The sequence below is a fragment of the Nelumbo nucifera genome, chromosome 5 (assembly GCF_055504915.1).
Source record: "Nelumbo nucifera cultivar China Antique chromosome 5, China Antique-T2T, whole genome shotgun sequence".
NCBI lineage: Eukaryota > Viridiplantae > Streptophyta > Magnoliopsida > Proteales > Nelumbonaceae > Nelumbo > Nelumbo nucifera.
In genome coordinates, this window is record NC_142653.1 from 78,959,142 (window position 1) to 78,982,987 (window position 23,846).

Consider the following 23,846-nt stretch of genomic DNA (forward strand, 5'->3'; position numbering starts at 1 on the left):
GCCCTGGAGATAATTGGCCACAAGGAGTCAACTCTGAAGTCTTGTTTAGCAATTTTGATTTGAACCAAGAAAAATATCTGCAAGTAGAAGAGTTGAAGTTGGTTGACAATCTCATAACATCTCTATGACCTGATTCGGTTCTTTCTGTCATTGATTAATGCAGTCCCACTTATAATTAACTCCCCTCTTCAAGAGAATTAATACGTGTTCAAATACATGCACCCATTCTCAATCTCTTTTAAGACATTTTAATTTCACTGTTCACATTGTCAGATTTTTTTTTCTTTTTCTTTTTTCACTCCGTTTGATTAGGTCTTGTGAATAATAACTTATAAGTATGGGAGATGTTCCCAATGCATGATAGGATTTGCATGTGAAGTCGGTATGTGGAGCCTTGTGTGAAGAGAAGATCCGGTCTCTTACCTTCAACCTATAGCATTTGGATAGTTCGGATTGGGACTGGATCTACTCCTCACAACATTTCCTCTACTTATGTATTATTATTTATGGGAAATGTTCCCAATGCACAGTGAGATGTACCTGTGAGGAGTAGAAGCTCTGATGAATGACAGATGGGAATATGTCCCACATGTTTATGCAATTATGCCATATTTTTTCAATATATATCTTGTAAAGGATATACAAGGGTAGCCTATTCATGAACTTACGTGCAGGCGGAATTCGATTCCAAGTCTCCATTACGATGGCAAAAGACTTATCAACCAGCTGATTGGCACCTTGCATACAATTATATCATGTAGCAAGGTTGGAAAAGGATGGTTTTTTCCTGAACAAAACCCATAGAGAGATGCTAAAAAGTTGAAATTTAATGGTGTAGGTGAGATAATTAAAGACTTACATCATGGACCTCAAATAATTGAGAGCAACACTCCATCTATATTGCGTGTTTTGTCTCTTCATATAAAATAAAATTTCTTCCAGATAGGCGTACTATCTATCTAATTAAAGGAAATGCTGGATGTAGATGAAGATTGCGATGAATGCCAATATGGGATTGCAATAAATTTTCGAATAACCTATAATATTGCTCTTAATTATCTATCTATCTATCTATAAATAATACGATCGGACAAAAACTGGAATGCTCCGTAAGATCATGATTTTTTTGGTTAACTAAACGATTTGGTCCATTCAATTCACAAAAACTGTCATTTAACCCGGACCAGAAAGTAAGGATGTTAATTAGACTGGATTTGGTTCAATCCGATCCTGTCCAATGTGAGTCCATTACAAATGGATCAACCAGGTCCAATGTAATCTAATAAATATTTTCAACCATTTTGGATTGGTCCAGTTCATTGTCTGGACCATCCAACCTGTTCAAATTTGTTTTAATTTAGATTGGTTTCTTTTCAACCTAATCCCAGCCCATTGACACCTATATTCTAATCTTATATTAATGGACCAGATATTGGCTTATCCAATTCCAACCCAATCCAACAACATAAATTGGATTTGGAAACAGTTGGATACTTCTTGAATGACCAAGAGACTAAGACCCTGTTTGGCATGTTTTTTCACGCAGACTGTCGACTTTTTAAAAGCCTGGCAACCCGCATTTTGGTCTTTTCCTGCTGTTAGGTTGAGAAAAAATCTAATCGCCGAAAGTCACATCCCTGAAAAGACGGAGGAAGACTATTTCGGGATATATTCAGAAAGCTCTAAGTGGAGCTTTTTGCCTTTTTTTCAAATTATCTTCACACAGAAAGGTGCGCCTTAACCAAACAGTCCTCGGGCTGTTAAGATCTTGATGCAAAAGCTCACATCGTCTTTTGACTGTCAGAGCTTCCAAAAGATCTTTCGAAAAAGGCTTGCCAAATGGCCCCTAAGTCCAGGCTAAAGTAGATGCAATTGCTTCCATGAGAGCATCTATCATTAGGGCAACTGACCCAAATGGAGTCAAAGTGCTTACCAACCAGCTGGTTGGAACCTTGCAGAGGGATTAGATTAAGCCAAGAGACAGTGGGGTCAATTACTTAGCCCAATGTTCAAGTACATTAGCAAGTATAAGTAGGGACTTAAGCCCCTAAAGTGTGAGAAACTCCAATCTTGGTTGTATCTTGAGAACATATACAGGGGAAAGTCGTGAGATTGCTTTGTTTGGTACCTACTAACATCTTATTGTAGGTCATCAAGTTTCCTTAATTTTCATTGCAGACATGAAAAATCATTTTTTTTTCTTTTGTAATTGTACTCATACCTTATTAATTAATATAAGTACATATTGTTCTCTGGTTGACATTAACCAGTACTGAACAACCCTAACCATTTTCATTCATCTTAAATAGTTAATCATTCTTTGTTTATTTTTAAGTAGGTGGATGCATAATCAACCTCTTTAACTACTTCATAGTAAACCATTCAGTTTAAGATTGGATAATTGTTCCAACCTATTTCTAACAAGATGCTAATATGCATTGTAGTTCATTTATTACCATTTTTATCTACTTTGTTTCCTATTCCAATAGTTCCAATACACTTCTAATCCTTATTTATACAACATCTTTGATACAGTATTCAGATCTTTTAGCCAGATAAGCACTAGCTCTTTGCTTCATTGAGATTCCACCTTGTGATGATGTATATTCCAACTGCTGTACTCAATGGTTTCAGTACTAAAAGGATTCCCAGAATGCTCTCCATTAGTTTCCCCATAACTTTCTGAAGTTGATGCAAAATCATCAGTTGTATTTAGACCAGAAAACTTCATAATGCCCTCAATCTCTTTGACTACTTCGCTCATCAATGGACGATCAGCTGTTGATTCTTGTAAACATCTCATTGCCAGATCCACAAATTCCTCAAATCCTTTGAGGCTGGTGCTTATTGAACCAAGGACCGGGTCAAGAAGCTCATGAAGGCCATATAGGTCTTTGGTCTTGTCCATTATTGCTTTCACCTCTCTCACTATATATTTCCCATGCTCTATTGGTTTCCTCGCAGTAATCAGCTCTAGCATTATCACTCCAAAGCTATACACATCACTCTTCTCTGTCAACTGCTGGGTCATGTAGTATTCAGGATCCAAATAGCCCTGCACCAAACTAACATGCTTAAAATATCTGACTAAAACAATGCCCAATACTTTCTGTGAAAAATATATTTAGTATTCAGTAAATACCACAGACTTAGGTTGTAAAATTGCACCCTGAGATCGAGTTCATCTTCAATCAGTGCAAGCCCGTGCTGACAATGTTTGAACAGCATTTGCAACCTTGTATTGGGAAGATCTCCCCATGAAATAAAAGCACATAAGTATGGAGATATTCCCAATGCAAGGCTGTAAAACCTGTTCGAGCAGGCGTTGCACTGACTGAAGCCGAACTTGCACCCTTAGAGCATGCATTATACATATATATTACAACATCACAAAACAAATTTGATGTATCTATACCATAGAATTTGAGTATTGTCTTTTGCATGATATATAGCAGGATAGTGGGTTGATTAATTACTCACCATTGTCCCCTTTACTTGAGTAGAGACATGGCCCTTTTCATCGTCATCCATGAGCTTGGACAGACCAAAATCAGAAACTTTGGCATTTAAGTGATTGTCCAAGAGAATGTTGGTTGACTTAATATCTCTATGTATTATGGGTGGGTTGACATGCTCATGTAGATAAGCCACCCCTCTGGCTGAACCCACGGCTACTCTAAGTCTCCTTGTCCAATCCAACTTGATTCCTGACCTTCCTGCACAAGTCATTTATATAATGAATAAATTTTCATAACTTATATATAAAGGGAATACACAGGTATTAATTTATTGGGACAAATCTGCAAATCCTATACAGAAAAATCATCTCAATGACAGATCTCCTGCTACCATCTATTCAACATGAGGAGAAATTCAGCCCTTAGTAACATATCTAAAACTAAGCTGTTTTCTATGGGCAATTTTTGAAGGCAAAACCTACTACACAGACTAGTCTGGGGAAAGCTCCAAAACAAGTTGGTGATGAGCAGATTCTGATATATATGGAGTAGGGGAGTGAGTCTGTGGTTCTTTAATTTTGGGTGTCCATTCTGCGAGAGGAATTCATTTGAAAAGCAACAAGGGTACTACTATATATATAGAACATATGATCAGATCAAGTACCTGAAAGGCTTTCCTTTAGAGTACCATTTGCAATATATTCATAGACCAACATTTGTTCATCTTTTTCAAAGCAATATCCAACAAGGCTAACAAGGTTCTTATGATGAACCCGAGATAGCATCTCGACCTCTGTTTTGAACTGAATGCCACCTCGTTGTTGAGCTCTTTTGATGGCAACCAATTGGCCAGTGGAGAGTGTTCCTCTGTAGACCTGTGCATAAATTTGTCATCAGCATCAACAGAACATAGAAGATAATTGAACCATGCATATATATGAATACTTACTGAAAATCAATTAAAACAAGCTCTCTCTCTCTCTCTCTCTCTCTCTCTTTCTCTCTCTTTTATACTACTTATAAAAGAGCAAATGCCCCTTCTTTCTGGAATTTTCACTGGACGTTTTCTCCCCCCTTTATGTAAGCATACAGTGGGCATAAAGAGGACATATATGTCCTTTTCTCTTACTTCAGAAACTGCCCACTTGTAACCATATAAGAAAAGGTCTACTAAAGAGTCTTTATGACGAGAGTATCGTGGGGATCAAAAAGAGAAATAACACATACAGCCCCCACACTTTATCATCAGTAGATAGATAAGGCTTAAATAAACACAGAAACTGCATGAAAGTATGAAACAAAACAAATCTAACTTCATCAAAGGCACTGCCACGTGCAAATGCACATACACGTTTACTAGTATATATATAGAACCATGGTTTTTACCTTCCCATAACCCCCGGATCCAATTGCATTGACTTCTGAGAAATTGTTGGTGCATTTCTTCAGCTCATCGAATGAGAACCATCGCGCTACGTTTAGTTTAGGAATGTTGTTGCTACAACTGTTGAGGTCCCAAAAAGCTGCATTGATTGATATAAGATCACAGCATGCTTATAATGCCTATGAATTGAAGGAAAGAAAGAACAGCTAGAAATAGACTGCACAGTGTTTAATTAATTATAACGCAAAATATAAAAAGCTCTGTCAGTTAAGACCATTCAATAATGAGCTAGGGTCTTACAAAAAGCCTTGCTTTGCTCACTCATTCTATCAGCTCTTCTCCTTTGATGCAAGACATAATATCCTGCACATAGTAGTAGTGCTAGTACAGCTACAACTCCACTAACTGTCACTCCAATTATCACTCCTAGGCTCACTAACACCTTCGAACTTGAGGACATCTCTGAATCCATGACAAATTTGGTACAAGATTCATTAGAGAGAGCAAATTATTCTACTTCATTACACACCAGACTCTTCTTATATATAGTAACAGAAGCTTAATTTTGATTACCTGAAAAAGTCCCATACTGTGAACCGATGAGGAAGTATGACTGTATGAGCCCTAAGGCCTGGAAGTTGAGAACATACACCAAGTCCGAAATCCCTGATCGATTGAAACGGTCTGTTCCAGAAGGAAACACTTCGAGATCCAAGGTAAGGTAACCGTTTGAAATTCTAGGCTTACTTAGAGTAATTGAATCAACTGGAAGGTGAAAATCCTTCTGAAATGAATTCCTGAGTGCATTTTCCATATCCTCCAAGTTAACATTGTCATAGTTTGAAGCCGCTCTGAGATATATGGTGCTGATGTACGGGTATGAACAATTACAGTTAGGGCTGATCTTTTGATCTGAAGGACAGTGGTTCTCACATGTTGCTGTGTTTGTGGAATGTGGGGTGTATTCCTCTTCTGGGGGGTTGCAGTATTCTTTGCAAATGCTTCCTAATTCGTAGCAACATGGATTACCCTCTAGACTGTAATCCAGTGAAAAAAAAAACGATTCCAGTTTTGAGAAACTAATGATAAAGCTGAGATAATATAACAGTAAATTGACAATTGATTAATTGTAGGTAATAAAGTAAAGAAACTTACAATAAGCGATAATTAAGTTTTGCTCCCTCCACAAGAGAAGAAATGCTGTTATTCCTCAAGTCAACGAGTTTCAGATTCTTACTTGGCACAATTTTGCTTAGATCTAAGGTACCATTGATATTATTGTTCTTCAAATACCTACCATTCACCACATTTTAGTACCATTAGACGAGTTTGACATTTTGGGGGTGTTCTTTTTTCGGATTTTGAGAAGGGGAAAGTTGGTCAATGGGATTTTGGTTCTCATTGATCAAGAATCCTATGTTCTTTTTTTAAATTTATGTAGGGAACAGGAAAAAATTATTTTCTTGGATATCACTATCCATCTCCTAGGTGGGTCAGGCAGGAGCTTCCCCTACAAAACTTGATTTATGTTTGCCATGTAAAGAGTTGATGTGGCCAATCTAAGCCATCCATGAGGAGCTTTGGATTAATCGGCATCACCATCATCATCATCCAAATGATCCACTTCTTTTGTGTTTGGACAAGTAATATCAACAGTAAGTAATATCAAGTATCCCTCTCATAGTCTAACATCATTGTAAATTTACTACTAAATAATATTATTAGAGTATATGTATCTGTCATTTGGTGTGTTTCTATGCTTTGGCCCTCATCTACATTTTAAGATTATGATAATGTACCTAAGACTTTAATGAACAGTATGCGATCTAAATGTTTACAGCTAGTGGATTAATCGGCAATTTATCTAATTAAGGTTGATACACCCAAACTGTCTTTTATGTGAACAGCTTGTCTCAATTGTTAGGGTAAAACCTAAATTATTAATGTGGGCATTTATGAAATGCTGAAGGGGACAACTTTCAATGCATTTTTAGACTTTATAATTGATGAAATGTTCCAGATTGTTGCTCTTCAAGTCTTTTGATTTGGTAATGGTATCGTGTCAAGCTTTTGGTCTCTCTACTTTTTGATATCCCAACTAGTGAGATCTTTTTGCGGTCAATACTTGGATATGTCGGAACAGTTAGTGATGAACTGTGACAAGTGACTATTATAATAGAATCTTGCACTGTATTAGCTAAAAGAGAAAACCCCTTATTTATGTTTTTTTCTTCTGGATATATACCTAAAATCTGTTCGTAGTAAAATTTCAAATTAGTTTGAGATTCATCATGGTAGAAAACATAATATATTGACATTGTACAAGTGGAAACAAGTCCTTCCCATAATCTTAGTGTTGAGTTTTAATGGTAGAAGAAATTTAAAGAAAATATTATATTAGGCTCAAAAATCCGATGAGCATAGTTCTTAGGTGTTTCAAGGATCCCACACCCTACACGTTTACTCTCATGACTATTCTTTTAGGCTGTGTTTGGTTTGGAGGAAAAAGTAGGAAAAGGAAAGGAAATGTACGGTAACCTTTATAAACCATGTATGGGTCTTCCTATTTTTTCCATCATTTCCCTACCTTTTCCTTCAAACCAAGCATAACTTTAAGGATTGTTAGAAATTAGCAAATTGGTTGCTAATTAAAAAATCTACTCAACAGTCAACTACTCAATCTACAACTACAAACCTAAAACAACTATCTCGATTTTTCTGTTTTTTTTTTTATATTTTTTATGAAGAAACCATGTCGATCTGATTAGCATAATAGTAATCATGTATCATTTCGCTGATACCTGTTGAATAAATGTATTTAAAGTGGGATAGGAGGCATTTAAGGAGATCGACTTCAGTGCTCACAATACCGTTAAAGTTGGGCATTGGGAATATCTCTATACTTGTATGTTTTTTTATGAGGAAATATTCCCAATGCAAGATTATAAGGGACTGTGCAAATGGTGTGAGCACTGAAGCCAATTTCATATTTAAGACTCAAATTAGAAAGAGTACAAATTCAAATATGTATAGTATAAATACATACAAAATAATATAAAACATAAGGTTTTGCATAGTATATATTTGCATTTATACTCCTTCCAAACTGAATTTATGGAATACGAATACAGATATATACGATACAAATACATATAAAATAACACAATAATAACTCCACATATTTCTATTTATACACCACCCAAATTGAGTCTAAGGGACAAGTGTCAGCAAAATAATAGCCCCAAATGATTACCCAAAAGCCAAACAGGAGGTTAATTGGTCCAACCATAAACCAACGGAAGACAGGTCATTAGTGGCCCAGCCCAACCCAGCCCAGCCCATGATAATCCCTACTTGCTCGACCATAACATTCCTCTACATAGCTAAATTAGAATTTAAAATATGACCCAGTCTAAACTCCAAAGGGCCCTCCAGAACATGAACGCTTGACCATAAGATTCCTCCGTGTGGAAAATTGGTTTGTGGCCCAAATCACATTTAATAATACACTGATGGAGGACGATTTGGCCCGACCCCGTAGCTCGAGGACACGTGTGCGTGACCTGGCTCGATGAACGACTTTGTTCGCCAGCGCAACCACAACTTGACGAGAGAGACTCGCCGAGCCCAGCGCTGGCCACTTGGCGAGTTAAGTGACTCACCGGGGACCAAACCTGGGTAACCCGGGTTCCCGCCTAGCACAAAGGGCCTGAGCTCCCCTCGAAAGGCCCTGAGCTTTCCTTTCCCAGGGAGAGAATGACCTGACACTTCGGCTAAGTACCCCAAGGGAGGGACAACCAGAGCAGCGCTGCCTCCAGTCCGGGCATCCCGACACTTCGGTGTCGGGATAATCCTGTCCCAAGCAGCTCGGTAAGCTGTGAGGAGGAGGACCGACCTCACACCCATGTTTGACAGACCCGATGGCAGGGCTCTGATCCCTTGCCAGGCGGCATTCCTCCCTGCCAGGCGGCATTCTCTTTGCCGTCTCTGAAAGGCTTGGCACGACTGACAGTTCTGTACTCGGCAATGGCAGCTTGCAACGGTTACTTGCGCCTGCCATTCTTGCCCCAGCAATAGTGTCTAGAGCAGTGGCAGTTGTGTCAGGTACGGCAAGATCCCAACATAAAAGGGTTCTAGCTCTTACGAGGAAGGGGTATCAAGGTTTGAGCACTTTCAACACTCTCATGTCCTGACTTTTCTCTCTAAGATCCACTCTAGTTCTGACTTAATCATCGGAGTGTTCCCACTGGGACAACCCCCCGGGAACCTCTCTCTTCTTTCTCCTCTCAGGTGCCGTTCGTCCCAGCCAGAAGCCAGCTTACAGTCAGTCGAGGAGTGCCTAGATCGTGCATCATCATTTGGCGCCGTCTGTGGGAAATGCTTCAAAAGGCCTCCCTTTAATCTCTACAAAAACCCCTTCCTTTTACCCACTGTTACCCATGGCTCCCTCTAGCAACTCCGAACGCTGGAACACCCCGGAGGAGCAACTCCAACTACGCACCATTCACGTCGGACAGTTCACCGTCCCCCTCATTGCGGACGGGATCCCCAGCCTGAACGTGCCCGCCGCGACGACACCCGTGACTGTCCTGCTGCCCTCTACGATCGAGACGACCCCCGCCGAACCCATCGCTCTCCATCTGGTGGCTGGCCAGGACCAATTTGAGAACTTGATGCAGTGCATGAGGGCCATGCAGGCCCAGATGCAGCAATTCCAGCAGCTCTAGTTTCAATAGCAGCAGGTGTTGCACCAAGTATCCCAATACCAGTACCAGCAGCAGTTCCCTTCACTCCCTCCCCGACCTCCGGCTGCACGGCCGACCAAGCCTCAACGCCCCGATGAATTTTCCCCCCTCCAGGGAGAGGTGTCGGCATCATCCCATGGAGGGAAGGAAAGACTCCCTACCCCCACCGCGTGACCCACGGTCAAGTCGAGGGCTTCCCAGCAGGTTAGGCCAGCGTCACCCCAGCACTCATAGTTCGAGCCTCCGCTCGCGGAGAGTGGGTTCGAGATGCCAGCCGATGGCCTGGAGCAAGGCCCTTCTGTCCGCGGCTACCGACAACCAGCCCTGCCCCACTCTGAGCCCATCGAGCTCATTAACACAAAGGCCAGCAGCACCAACACTAGGCCAACCAAGAAGCAGCGGAGACACCGCCGGGCTCGCCGAACTACCACCACCTGCGATCTGCCCGAGCCCAAGGGCAGGATAGAAATAAATTCGGGAGAAGTGAAAATTACACCGCTTCTCTCAATCCCCTCCCCCCTGTCTGCGGATCTCCTCGCAATCCCCATGCCAGGGACTTCAAGCTCCTGCCATTGGATAAGTTTGATGGGTCCTTTGACCCCAATGACCATGTCGACGCCTTCCAATCCTAGATGCACCTGGCCAGGGCAAGTGAATCTTGCATGTGCATGGCCTTCTCCACTACCTTCAAGGGAGTGGCCCGCACCTGGTACCGAAACCTATCGTCGAGCTCAATAAGGAGCAGGGCACAGTTCGCGAAGGTGATCACCTCCCACTTCGTCACCAGTAAGAGATGTCCGAGGACCCAAGAAAGCCTCCTCAACATAATCCAAAGGGATGGGGAGCCCATCCAGAACTACATCAAGTGGTTTAACGACGCTTGCCTACAGATACTCGACCTAGGCCCCGCAGTTTGGCTTACCGCGGCCAAACGAGGTATCACACACAAAGAGTTCAGATGGAATGTGGTCGTCAACCAACCCAAGACAGTGACCGAGTTCCTCGAGCTCGCGGATCAGTTCATAGGAACAGAGGAGGAGATTAACCCGAAAGGCGAGCATGCTCTCGAAAAGAGAAAAAGGGAACCGGAACCCCTGGCTCCTAGCCACCACATGAAAAGGAGGGATCAAGCTCGAGGGACACAACCAGCTCAACCTTTCCGAGCTCCGACAGCAGAAAGGGTGTTTACACCCTTCAACACGAAGCGGGCCGAGATCCTCATGGCGATCAAGGATGCCCCGTATGTAAAGTGGCCACCTCGGCTCAAGGCTGACCCCAATGTCAGGAACAAAAACTTGTATTGCAGTTTCCATAGAGACCACGGTCATAGCACTGAGAATTGTAATAACCTCCGCGACGAGATAGAAGAACTCATCCGTCGTGGATATTTAAGAAATTTTGTACAAAATGGAAGTAATAATAATAAAGCAGGTCGGCACGGGGAGCAGAGCAAAGACACCCCCAAGTCTAACAGACAGGCAGAGCAACCGTAGAGACAGCCCCCGGATGAGAGACCTGTCCGAGGGACCGTCCATGTAATTGTTGGAGGATTCGTTGTCGCGGGCTACACTTCGGCAGTGGCTCGGTCATCGGCTCGCGAGGCTGCTAGAGAAGAGCTAAAACCCTCGAAGTGGCCGAAGGCAGGGGAGCCGATCTTCTTCACCGAGGACGATACACAAGGGGTGCATTACCCCCACGATGACGCGCTCGTCATCAAGGTCAAGATCAATGACTTCGAATCATTAAGGTCAAGATCAATGACTTCGAAGTCAAGTGTGTCCTGGTGGATTCGGGCAGTTCGGCAGACATCCTCTTCAAAGCAGCCTTCGATCAGCTTCAGATCCCAGAAGGCGACCTAAAGCTCGCAAACACCCCACTAGTAGGATTCAGCGGTGAAGAGGTCAAGCCTTTGGGAAGAGTCATTGTGCCGGTGGAGGTAGGTACCTAGCCCGGTGTGGTAAGGCTCAACCATGAGTTCCTAGTGGTCGCGACCCCCTCCCCCTACAACGCGATAGTGGGCCGACCCATCACACACGTCCTGTGAGCGGTAGTCTCCACCTACCACCTGGCAATGAAGTTCCCTACGGACTTTGGAATCGGAGTGGCGCGAGGCGATCAACTTGAGTCCCGCAAAGCGGTAGTCTCCACCTACCACCTAGCCACTCTCAAGGGAAAGGCCAATGCAGCTGACGACCTCGAGCTAGGGCGCCCCGCAGAGCAATTCGCGGAGCGGGCCACACCGGCTGGGGAGACCACCCCCATCCTGACCTCAACAAACGATCCGACGCGGGTATTCCAAATCGGCACTTCTATAGACGAGCCCTTGCGGTCCCAACTGGTAAGCTTCTTACTTAGAAATTTAGACGTTTCTGCATGGTCGGCAGCAAAAATGCCTGGCATAGACCCCGACATTATCACTCACAGGCTTAATACCGATCCTTCAGTTAGGCCCATTAGACAAAAGAAACGCAACCTAACCCCGGAGCGATGGAAGGCAGTCAACGAGGAGGTCGGGAAGCTCCTTGCGGCCGATTCTATCAGGGAAGTCCATTACCCGAGCTGGGTGGCCAACCCCGTTCTGGTGAAAAAGGCTAATGGCAAGTGGCACATGTGCGTCAACTACACTGACCTGAACTGGGCTTGTCCGAAGGATTGCTTCCCAGTTCCCAGGATCGACCGCCTACTGGGCGCGACCTCAAGGCACGAGTTGCTAAGCTTCTTGGATGCCTATTCTGGCTATAACCAAATAAAAATGGACCCAGCTGACAAAGAGAAGACCGCTTTCATAACCGAGTTTGGCCTGTACTGCTATAAGGTCATGCCCTTTGGGCTGAAGAACGCTAGGGCTACTTTTTAGAGGCTTGTAAATAAGTTGTTCAAGCCCCTCGTTGGCGCAAAAGTAGAATGTTATGTAGACGACATGGTCGTCAAAACCCAACTCTCACATGAATTAATACAAGATTTACAATCAGTTTTTGAAATCTTACGTAGATTTAATATGAAACTAAATCCGAACAAGTGTATCTTCGGTGTCGCCTCAGCCAAATTCCTAGAGTACACTGTCAACCATCGAGGCATTGAGGCCAACCCGGACAAAATCAAGGCCATCCTAGAAATGAAACCGCCCCAAAAGTTAAAAGAGATTCAGAGACTGAATGGCCGGTTGGCCGCCCTGTGCCGCTTCTTATCCAAGTCCATAGATCGTTGTCTGCCCTTCTTTAAGGCCATGAAAAGCAAGGGCTATGAATGGACCGAAGAGTGCCGGCTCGTGTTCGACGAGCTCAAAGAGCACCTCGCCAACATCCCAGTCTTGACCCGACCCGAAGTGGGTGACGTACTGGAACTATACCTCTCGGCGAGCGACGAGGTAGTCAGCTCAGTACTAAAGAGAGAAGTAGATCGGGTCCAATGACCTGTCTATTAGGTTAGTAAAGTGTTGCAGGGAGCGGAGATGAGGTACCCAGAGATAGAGAAGTTAGCCTATGCATTGGTTATAGCAGCCCGAAAGCTCCGCCCCTACTTCCAGGCCCACACCATCGTTGTCCTTACCAATGAACCTCTGAGGCAAGTTTTACTCAAGCCCGAGGTCTCGGGAAGGTTGACAAAGTAGGCCATCGAGCTCAACGAGTACGAGCTCTAGTATAAACCACAAACCGCTATCAAAGCCCAGGCCTTGGCGGACTTCGTTGCATAATGCACTTTCAGCTCCGAAGTCCCCAGGTCGGGAGAACCCAGAGCCCCCGGACCGGCCGAATCCGAGCACCGTGAAGTAGCAACCAGTGAGGCATCTCTTCTAGTCAGGCAGAGCCCGAGCTGGGATGATGAGCCCTGGATCCTTCATGTAGACAGCTTGTCAAATTGGCAGGGCAGCGGGGTCAGAATCGTTCTATGCGGACCAAGCGGTGTAAAACTGAAGTATGCGTTGCGCTTCGAGTTCGTAACATCCAACAACGAAGTAGAATACGAGGCGCTGTTGGTCGGGCTGGACCTCACAAAGGAAATGAAAGCCAAACACATCGTCGTCTGTAGTGACTCCTAGCTAGTGGTAAACCAAGTCCGAGGTGAATATGAAGCCCCCAGACCAACTATGGTAGTGGCCTCAGAGAATGCTGAGGCCGACGCCCTGTCACGATTAGCCAGCACGGGAGACAACACCAGGAAAACTGTGTATATAGAAGACTTACCTCGGCCCAGCATTCTCAGGGGGGCAGAGGAGGTCGCTCCCATCACTCAAGTAGAGCCGAGCTGGATTGATCCACTCACGAGCTTCCTACAACACGGGGCCCGACCTACAGACCGTAACGCAGCCAGAAGGATAGAGCGTCAGGTAGCCAAATACGTCGTAATAGATGAGCGGCTGTACCGAAGGTCCTACACGCTCCCCTACCTACGTTGCCTGCGTCCCTCGGAAGCCGAACTCGTCCTCCGTGACACTCACAAAGGACTGTGCGGCGGACACTTAGGGGGCAGGGCCCTCGCTCAGAAAGCACTTCGGCAGGGGTATTACTGGCCAACCATGAAAGCAGATGCAACCGAAGTCATCAAAAAATGCATAAGTGCCAGAAGCACGCTAATATCTACCATGGCCATTTGCACAATGGGGGATTGACCTACTCGGACCATTCCCACCAACAATAGGCCAAAGACGATTCCTAGTGGTGGCAGTAGACTATTTCACGAAATGGGTCGAAGCTGAACCCTTCACAACAATCACAACTCGGAATGTGCAGAACTTCTTCTAGAAGAACATAGTGTGTCGTTTTGGATTACCTCGGGTACTAATCTCCGACAATGGTAAACAGTTTGAAGACATCAAATTCCAAAACTAGTGCCAAGACATGGGAATGTAGCAAAACTTCACCTCGGTGGTGCACCCTCAGGTGAATGGCCAAACAGAAGTCACGAATAGGGCCATCCTTCGGCGACTGAAGGCACGCTTGGACCGAGCTTAGGGATTGTGGACGGACGAGCTACCTAGTGTGCTTTGGGCCTACCGAACCACTGAAAGGGCTGCCATGGGAGAGACTCCCTTCAACCTTACATATGGTACCGAAGCAGTTATCCTAGCCGAGATTGAAGTCCCTTCGCTAAGACTCAAAGCGTATGAAGAAAGAGCAAACGAGGACGAGCTACGCACCAACCTCGACCTGATAGACGAAGTACGGGACCTCACATACATTAGGAATGCGACCTATCAACAAAGGATAGCTCGGTATTATAACGCCAGCATAAAAAAGCGAAATCTCCGCGTTGGCGACCTAGTGCTCCGTAAGATTATGGTACCCGAGCCCAGCGTCGGCAAGCTCGGTCCAAACTGGGAAGGACCCTACCGAATACAGCGAACACTCGGAGAAGGGACATACGAGTTCGAAACTCTAGAGGGGAAATGGATACCTCGGGCGTGGAATATTATCAACCTAAGACAATATTACCCATAGACCACCGACCAAAGCGGATCACGGGTTATTCCCTATAACCTATGGGCCAGCAAGCCGGGTTGACAACGACCTCGGCGCCATGAATAACCCTACCACCTCATCTGCAAAAGCTTAGCATACCAAGAACCGAAGCCGCCTCGGGTATGGACCCCCCAACCCCTAGCCTACTTCGGCATAAGCGGCAATGGGTAAACACTAGCCTAAACAGCCAAAGAGACAGGTCGGATACGTGCCTTACTTCACATACCTCGGCGCACGTTGCTGAAATCTTATGATCACCCCTATTAAGCACAAGAAAACAGTTCGGGGTGGTGGTGGTGAGGAGACGCCCACCTCAAAAGCCAATTTCACTATACAGATACTTAACTGAATACATACTCCCACTACGGAATCACCCCTACTAAGTACCGAGGAACAAATCAGAGTGACAGTACTGAGAGAACACCCGCATATGGGGTCTGGCTTAGCAGCCTAAATAGCTCGAGATAGGACAACTACTTCGGCAAGAAAACATGTCACACAGACACTTGGAAAAATATACATTTTATTACAGAATGCCTCAAGGTAATTTACAAATTCCCATTTCCAAAACCACCAAAACAAAAATGATAGAGAGACCGATCTCGTAGGCCCAGAATACAAGGAGCGCCTAACTACTTGGGAGGATCATCAGCCTTACTCGGGGCTTCTTCAGGGGTCTCCTCGGAAGAATCGGTCAGGTCGGTAGTGTCAACCTCCTCGTTGCCTCCATCATCTTCGGAGTCTGGATCATCTGCGGCCTGGCGTGCCATGTCATCCGTAATGTTGTAAGAAGTGAAGGCACTTATATCCAGATTGGAGTAGGCGTGCCTTATCCACCACTGGCCGAGCTTGAATCCCCTACGGTAGGCCTTCAACATTATATTATCGAACCTTGACGACTTGACGTAGTCGATGACGACCTGAACCTTGGCCCACTCCAGAGCGTCATCGAAGATCTCCATCTTCTCCTTGATATCGGCCTTAAGAAACTCCACCTCGTGCTCAAAGGCCCCCTTGGCTTCCTTGAGCCCTTGTATCTCGAACTACAAAGCCCCCTGGGCCTCCTTGAGGCTTTCCACCTCGAGCTTCAAGGCTTCCTGACCAACTCGGAGCCCGTTCACCTCAGCCTTCAGCCTATCTCGTTCACGGACCAGCTCCTCTTTCTCTAATGCCAGGGCGTCATTCAAGCTCCTCTGAGCAGCGACATCACTCTCCAACTGATGAATCTTGTCTTGGGCTGCCTTTAGCTCGGTGTGAGCCACACGGGACGACTCCTCATCTGCCAAAGCATGCCTCAAGTGTTTGTCAAATTGGAAGGTCAAGGCATGCACGGCAGTGTTCGCCTGACAGAAGGAAGATAGTTAGTACCAAAAAAAAAAGGGGAGAAGGAGCCAAAATAGTGGCTCTCGGAAAATGGACTCACCACCATAGCGTGGGTTGCAGCACGGGCCCTGAGTTGGCCCGGGGAGAGATCAGCCCAACTCACAACCTCCGTAGTGATAACCACCCTCTTACTTCTTTCAAGGCTGACCTGGGGATCCAAGATGGACTCCTCCTCCTCTCTAGTCCCCGAACTAGATGCCGCCGCATCTGCAGCGCAATGGGCCGAATCTTTGGAGACCTCGGCAGCCGCCCCAGCAGAGCTCGGAGCTTCAACGGCAGCCCCGGCTGGCTCGGCAACCAACCACTCCACAGCCTCAGGCTCTTGAGGCGGAAAATCATCCTCCAGGCCTATCATTGGAGGGGCATTGGAGGATTCGGGCTCAAGGGTGGTGGCCCGAGGGTGGTCGGGCTTGTGGGTGGGGGCCCTCGGTGACTCCACACGAGCCTTCTTGGCAGCCCGCTTCTTTCTCTTCCTCATGTGGTGGAGGAGCATAGGACCAGTAATCCTCTCTTCTTCATCCATAGGACCTGCAACAAAGCTGGCGTCAGTAAACTCGAAGGCACCAGGCAGATAAAGCAAAACAAAAGATAGAAATAGACCTACCCGGGCTCAAACCGGCCTGAACAAGCTTCTCTTTGGTGATGTAGTCCCGATGATCGAGCTCAGCCTAAGCCCATGAGTGGAAGGTCTCCCACGTCTACTGATTAAGGGCAATGCTGGTAGCCTGGGTGGCCACCCTATAGTTAGTGAGGAAGGGCCACCCCGCGCTGGATCGGACTACAAAATAGTCCCATTTCCAGGCCGGGACCTTGCTCGGGAACTTATGTAGCATCGTGAAGCCTAGGCGAGGAGACAAGTAGTAAACCTACCCATGCTCGGGAGGAGCGCTAGAGGCGCTCTTTTTTATTAACAGTATGGAGCAGAGTATGTCCACGTCCAAAGAAAACCGGCGTTCATGACAAAGGGAAATGGTTCCAACCAAGTTCCGAATGGAATTGAGGTGGAGCTGATCCAGCGTGAGGCTGAAACGCCCCAACACCTCAGGGATAAGGTGGTGAAGAGGGAGACGAAGCCCACCGACGAGTTGTTCCCTGAAGATCATGATCTCACCCGGACCGTGCTCCCAAGGGAATTTGCCGGTAGGAAGGCTGTAAGAGTACTCTGAGGGAAAGTTAAATTGTTGAATGAGGTCCTGAAGCCTCTCCAGCGTCATGGTAGAAGGACCGAACTAGTCCGGTGCCCGACCTCGATGAGAGTGGATGCCAGTTTACCCGAGGTTGCTCGTGCCTCGTGGGAAGGCCAGGCGATAGCAGGATCGCCCTGACCCGAGGTGCCCACCTCGGGTTCGTCCAAGAAACTGTCCCCGCTGGACATAGGGAGGAACGAACTGAGAAGAAAAGAAAAGAGGGGGAACTCGGGGACTCACCGGAGAAAGATGAAACCGAGCTGGAAGACCTGAGCTGGAGACCTCAGACACGAGCTCAAGACAGAAAACACTTAGCGGCGAAAGAAAATGGCCAAAACCCCGATATTTATAGCCGCGGGGCCCGATAGCCAACGCTTAAGATTGGAGCAATCCGACGGCCCTCAAGAAAACCGGCTGCGGGACTCTCAAGGCGAAATTGATTTAGCGTATTTTTTGGCGTCCGCGAAGCCTAAAACGCGTGACGTCCGTACATGAGTTGCACGCAACACGGGTTTTCCATCCGAGCAAACCGAACACCTGACCGGTCCAACCGCTGAACTGCCCAACGTCATGGTGCAAGTACCAAGCCAAGTCCACCCAGCGAACCGTGAACTCCACGCGCTGGGTCTCCGTCCACAGCACGGGGAGTTGGGGGGCAATTGATGGAGGACGATTTGGCTCAACCCCGCAGCCCAAGGACACGTGTGCGTGACCTGGCTCGATGGACGACTCAACCCGCCAACGCAGCCACAACTCGACGAGAGAGACTCGCCAAGCCCAGTGCTGGCCACTCAGCGAGTTAAGTAACTCATCGGGGACCAACACCTGGGTAACCCGGGTTCCCGCCTAGCACAAAGGCCTGAGCTCCCCTCGAAAGGCCCTGAGCTTTCCTTTCCCAGGGAGGGAATGACCTGACACTTCGGCTAAGTACCCCAGGGGAGGGACAACCGGAGCAGCGCTGCCTCCAATCCGGGCATCCCGGCACTTCGGTGTCAGGACAATCCTGTCCCAAGCAGCTCGGCAATCGGCAGCTCGGTAAGCTGCGAGGAGGAGGACCGGCCTAACACCCGTGTTTGACAGACCCGATGGCAGGGCTCTGATCCCTTGCCAGGCGGCGTTCCTCCCTGCCAGGCGACGTTCTCTTTGCCGTCTCTGAAAGGCTTGGCACAACTGACAGTTCTGTACCCGACAATGGCAGCTTGCAACGGTTACTTGCGCCTGCCATTCCTGCCCCAGCAATAGCGTCTAGAGCAGTGGCGGTTGTGTCAGGTACGGCCAGATCCCAGCATAAAAGGGTTCTTTCTCTTACGAAGAAGGGGTATCAAGGTTTGAGCACTATCAGTTGATTGATTATAAGTTTTTTCAATATCATTTTCTTTTGTATTAAAATTTTCAATAGCTAATCTTATTCATAAATATTTTAATAAAAGGTGGGGTAAAAAATATTAAAACAATCTACTATAAATTAAAGGGACTAAAAGGGCTAGGAACAAATGGTTGAAATAGAAATAAGGGAAAATTTCCGATTAATACCCTGTATTTTGGGCTTGGTGTCACTTTGGTCCCCAAACTTTAAAACATGACAATTCAGTAGCCAAACTTTCAAAATGTGCAAATCCAATACTTGCCTTTTAATCAGTTGTTAAGTGGAATTTGAAAAGACACAAATACCCTTCAAGTGTCATCTAATTTCTTTATCAATCATCCAAATGTTGACAAAAAATGAACAGTCCCAAATCCTTGCCTCTTCTATTCAAGAAAATTGGGGTCACCAGAATGCCCACTGAGATGTGACCTCAACTTTTTTGAATAGAAGAGAAAATGATTTGGGACTGTTCATTTTTTGTCAATGTTTGAATGGTTAATAAAGAAAAGTAGATGGCACTCGAAGGACATTTGTGCCTTTTCAAATGCCACTTAATGACTGGATAATGGCACACGTTTTGAAAATTTGGATGCTAAATTATCGCGTTTTAATGTTTGGGAATCAAAGTGGCACTAGACCCAAAACTAATTGAGAATTTTTCCTAGAAATAAATGCTCTAAACACCCCCTGATTTATATAGCTGACCTCGTCTGGTTGGGATAAAACTTAGATGATAATAATGAATACTAGCCAATGATTCTTACCTCCCGAACGGTTCCAATTGGCAAGCTATAATATGCTACCACATGGCAAAAATATTACATAACATACATGCAAACCACATGGTATAACATATGGTTTGAGTTGGGCCTATATAATTATCAAAAAATGGTTATGATTTTATAACCCAAACTCAAGTGTTTTTTGGGGTTGGAAGATCTGAATCTGTCATAGATCAAACCACAAGGTATAACATATGTTTTTCTCTTTTTTCTAGGAGTCTTACTGCTAAATTTGACAAAGTAGAGGTTCCATTGATACTCACACATTTTCAAGATCAGGAAGAGTGAGAAGATATGGGGCGATTTGTCCATCAAGGTTTGTGTTCTCCATTTTTCTGCGGAAGCAAATTTGATGAATATGATCAAATTTTGACACATTGATGTGTACATATGAGAGAGAGAGAGTTTACATTTTGGACAAATTTCGTAATACGGTGGTAAACAATTTGGCGATCTCCGATGGATCAAATCTATTGCAGCTCAAGTCCCTATAAGATGCACACATAATATTGGATCAGCAAATATCAACATATTAATGGTCAAATATGTGTTGGAAATAACATTTGCGTTTTTTCATTAGTATAACAAGAATATGCTTGTTTCCAAAACTGGTGCCAATTAAATTAAAATGACTTTGAGAAAATGATATGATGATTCTAGGTTTCAATTTTTGGAAATTTACCAAAACGGATGATTTTGATCTATCTATACTATATTATAAAGCGATTAGGTTTTACATCAGCACCCCTCTCCTTCTACCATTTCTCTGCTACGCCATGGATCAACCACCGGTCCCACAAGATATGTTTAAGTCGATTTATGAAAATTCAAGGTATATTTAAGTCTTTTACCCAAAATTAAATTATCAAAGCTAGACACTCACACAACTTCAAGATTCTTCAGGATTCCCATTGAGGAAGGGATGGCTCCAGTGAGTTGGTTACCATTCAAAATCCTGTCAAAAAAAAAAAAAAATTAGTATATAGGACAAAAATATTTGAAACCACTTTTGTTATATCATTTCCTTTCGTGAAAGTTCTAATGCAAATTCCATCCGGTACCATCTAGGAAGTTAGCAAACTAGGCAAGCTAGTATATTGTCTATTTACTAGTATCCTTTAACATGATAAATTTTAGTAATGAATAAATCTTCATATTTTTTAATGCATTTAAAATAAGAAAGTATTGCAAAATATAAAAGGATTAACATTTATTACAAATCATTATAGATGAATAAAACCAACTTGAATATAGTTTTTAGCATGGTTTTCAAAATCAGACTGGATCAGACGGTTGAATCAGAAAAACCGGGAACCTTTTCTCAAAAACCGTTGATTTGGTCAGAAAACCGCTGACCCAGGTGGTTGAACCTTTCAACGGTTTGACTGTTTTTTATTTTTTTATTTTTTGTCAGAACATGTCATCCATTTGGTTCGAACGGTCAGACCGTTCGACCCAGAAACCATACTCCTGACCTGTTCTTTCTCCGGTTCGAATTTAAAAACCTTAAAGATTTAAGTTGTGTATTTCAAAGGCACATTAGGAATTTGTGCTTCGTTTCTACCCAAAGTCTGAAATGTTAGTTCGATATATAGACTTAATTATAAGAATGTAGATAGGAAAACTAAATATATATTTGAGGAATGAATCACAATTTTAATGATCCTATTTTTAAACAACTTACAAATGTATAAGTCGCATATCTGAACTGAAAAGTTGATCTGGAATGGTGCCTGAGAGATTATTATTGGCAAGATGACTGTAGATCACCAACATATCTTATATTATTTAGATTTGAAGTGATTCCATGTGAAAAACAGAACAATAAATTCAAATTCAGATAAGCTGGACATACAAGTGTTGGCAAGCAGTTAACTTATCCAGTCCAGTAGTTTTATCTCCATCAGATATAGGAATGGTTCCACTGAGTTTGTTGTCAGCTAGATCAAGCAGAATAAGATGGGCTAAGTTACCGATAGAATGCGGTATTTCTCCACTGAAGTTGTTAAAATTTATAGATCTACAAAGAATGACAATAAAGTAGTTAGAAACTGCTAACTTTATAATGATTCGATCCCTTTACAATGAACTCTCAAATATAACATTATCCTTGATGAAAATCATATTATGGTTACATTTTTTTTCAATATAAAACGGATGAAAATTTTTCAAAATGTGACAATTCAGTACCTGTCATTAATCAGTCCGTTAATCAGCCGTTAAGTGACATTTGAAAATTTAAAAATATCCTTCGAGTGTCATCTAATTCTGTTTATCAACCATCCAAACGTTGATAAAAAACTGAACAGTCCCAAATCCTACCCTCTTCTATTCAAAAAAGTTGGTAACTGTTTAGAAGAATCTAGAATTTGGGACTATTCATTTTATTTTCAATGTTTGGACGGTTGATAAAGAGAATTAGATGGCATTCTTAGGGCATTTTTTACTTTTCAAATGTCACATAACGACAGATTAATGGACTGTTTAACAATAGGTACTGGATTGTCACATTTTGAAAGTTCGGGTATGGATTGTCGCATTTTAAAGTTCAGGGACCAAATTATCACTCAAGCCAAAGTACAGAGTACTGATCAGGAATTTTCCCTTTACGATATGATCAATACTTTGTTTTTTTTTTCTTTTTTCTTTTTCGTGTTAATATTAAACAAAGTAAGGTGTTAATTGTTTTCTGTGATGATGTTGGAAACTACTTTTGTTTTTGTTGGAATATATGAATCTATGGCTAGATTTAATATAATAAATCCATCTTTTTATGCTTTTCTTTATGTAGATCAATTTGCTACTATTAAATGCAGAATAAACATTAGACATTTTCTATATGGAACGTTAAACTTGTATTATGTGTACATTTATCATACACTTGTTTGGTTTATTATTTTATAAAATTATGTAGATTTTTCATGTTTCTTAGAATGGGTGTTCCACTTGTTCTCAGGAGTACATTTCAACATTAACAATACCAAGCACTATAGCTAAGTGATACACCTAAGGCTGCGTTTGGAAACAATGCAAATGGAGTGTAAACCCCGGTTCAGGGTAAATTTGCACTATGGTTCACTTTTGCCTGTATTTGGCAACATTACATTTATGCATTGACAAACGATAGATCAATGCATATTTACATTGATAATAAGATGTAAAAGTACATCAATAAAAAAGAAGTAAATTTGCATTCAAGTGGGCTTTTGATAAGAAAAAGCATATGCTTTATTGAAATTCATGTTTGCATCCATTACAACTAAAAGTCTGGTAAGAAGGTAAATTTGTCAGTGCAAAACTAACCCAACTTTGTAATTTATATGAACCGTTTTACACTCTACATATTTGCATTCACACTTATTTGCATCGTTTCTAAATTCAGCCTAAGGAAAATATTGCCTATGAAAATAACAAATTTTATCAAAATATCAAAGACAAAGTTGCACAAGTGGGGGCAATATTTGATGCCACAAGAAGATGAGAATGCCTTCAATTTTCTGTCATCTTTGGTAATGTTGTAGATGTGCGATGGAGGATATAAACCACCACCCAACTGAAAGTTTGTTAACTTATTGGGCATTATCTTTAAGAATATGTTAACAAGGTCAAGTTAGGTGGCCATGGGCCCATGGCTAAGCCCTCTCTAAATGTTTCATTTTCAGCTTTAATGGCACTCCAATCTCCAAATAGTGATTCACTCAACCACAACAAGATTGGGAGTATTGGTAAACGATAGTTGAGTTTCCAAATATATATATCTCTAGTGGCAAGTGAATAATTCTATTGGGATCTAGCTTATTATTAAATGGAAGTGATGAGTGTATCAGTTGACTTAGGTGGACCTATGTCCTATCATAACACCAGCCTATCCAACAATGATCTGTTTGGGTAAAGAATAGTTATAGAAAAGAAATCCAATCCAAACAAGGAAGCTTACATAGGAGCAGAGTAAAACAACATATATGCCTAATGGTGTCTCGGCTATCACTATACAACAGACATGTTAGGGATGTCTTGAAAGTCCAGTTCTCACCATCAAATACAACAAGAACATCCATAAAGCCTTAAAGCCTAGATAATGA

General features: G+C 43.5%; 2 protein-coding genes across 7 annotated transcripts in view; both read right to left on the bottom strand.

Annotated features, from left to right (window-relative positions):
• Positions 1–2,434: 2,434 nt before the first annotated feature.
• Positions 2,435–23,846, bottom strand: part of LOC104593882 (leucine-rich repeat receptor protein kinase HPCA1-like) — a 29,429-nt gene continuing 8,017 nt past the window's right edge. For 2 of the 5 annotated variants that reach the window (XM_010253941.3, XM_088888064.1), the window contains exons 6-17: positions 21,620–21,784; positions 21,449–21,523; positions 20,648–20,719; positions 20,175–20,252; positions 20,028–20,099; positions 5,998–6,135; positions 5,416–5,879; positions 5,143–5,304; positions 4,845–4,981; positions 4,123–4,333; positions 3,481–3,716; positions 2,435–3,055 (exon numbers count right to left, since the gene is read on the bottom strand). In XM_010253941.3, coding sequence (XP_010252243.1) covers positions 2,576–3,055; positions 3,481–3,716; positions 4,123–4,333; positions 4,845–4,981; positions 5,143–5,304; positions 5,416–5,879; positions 5,998–6,135; positions 20,028–20,099; positions 20,175–20,252; positions 20,648–20,719; positions 21,449–21,523; positions 21,620–21,784 — 2,290 coding nt within the window. In that variant the 3' untranslated portion in view covers positions 2,435–2,575. The remainder of the gene's footprint in view (positions 3,056–3,480; positions 3,717–4,122; positions 4,334–4,844; positions 4,982–5,142; positions 5,305–5,415; positions 5,880–5,997; positions 6,136–20,027; positions 20,100–20,174; positions 20,253–20,647; positions 20,720–21,448; positions 21,524–21,619; positions 21,785–23,846) is intronic. The other 3 variants (XM_010253945.3, XM_010253942.3, XM_010253943.3) reach the window with 3 other exon arrangements.
• Positions 15,553–20,021, bottom strand: LOC148791921 (uncharacterized). Of its 2 annotated transcripts, XM_088888066.1 has the most exons (3): positions 17,034–20,021; positions 16,470–16,957; positions 15,553–16,389 (listed from the first exon to the last, which is right to left on the bottom strand). In XM_088888066.1, the coding sequence occupies exons 2-3, from the start codon at positions 16,950–16,952 to the stop codon at positions 16,090–16,092; spliced, it is 783 nt and encodes a 260-aa protein (XP_088744192.1). In that variant the 5' UTR covers positions 16,953–16,957; positions 17,034–20,021; the 3' UTR covers positions 15,553–16,089. The 2 variants fall into 2 exon arrangements, with proteins under 2 accessions (XP_088744192.1, XP_088744191.1); XM_088888065.1 differs by having other exon boundaries at positions 16,470–20,021.

What these genes read in the sequence shown, in the direction of transcription:
- LOC148791921 (XM_088888066.1), bottom strand. Translation starts at nt 16,952, where the DNA reads ATGGATGAAGAAGAGAGGATTACTGGTCCTATGCTCCTCCACCACATG. An exon ending in CTGCAACCCACGCTATGGTG is followed by an intron (nt 16,390 to 16,469) that starts GTGAGTCCATTT and finishes TCCTTCTGTCAG; the next exon opens with GCGAACACTGCCGTGCATGC.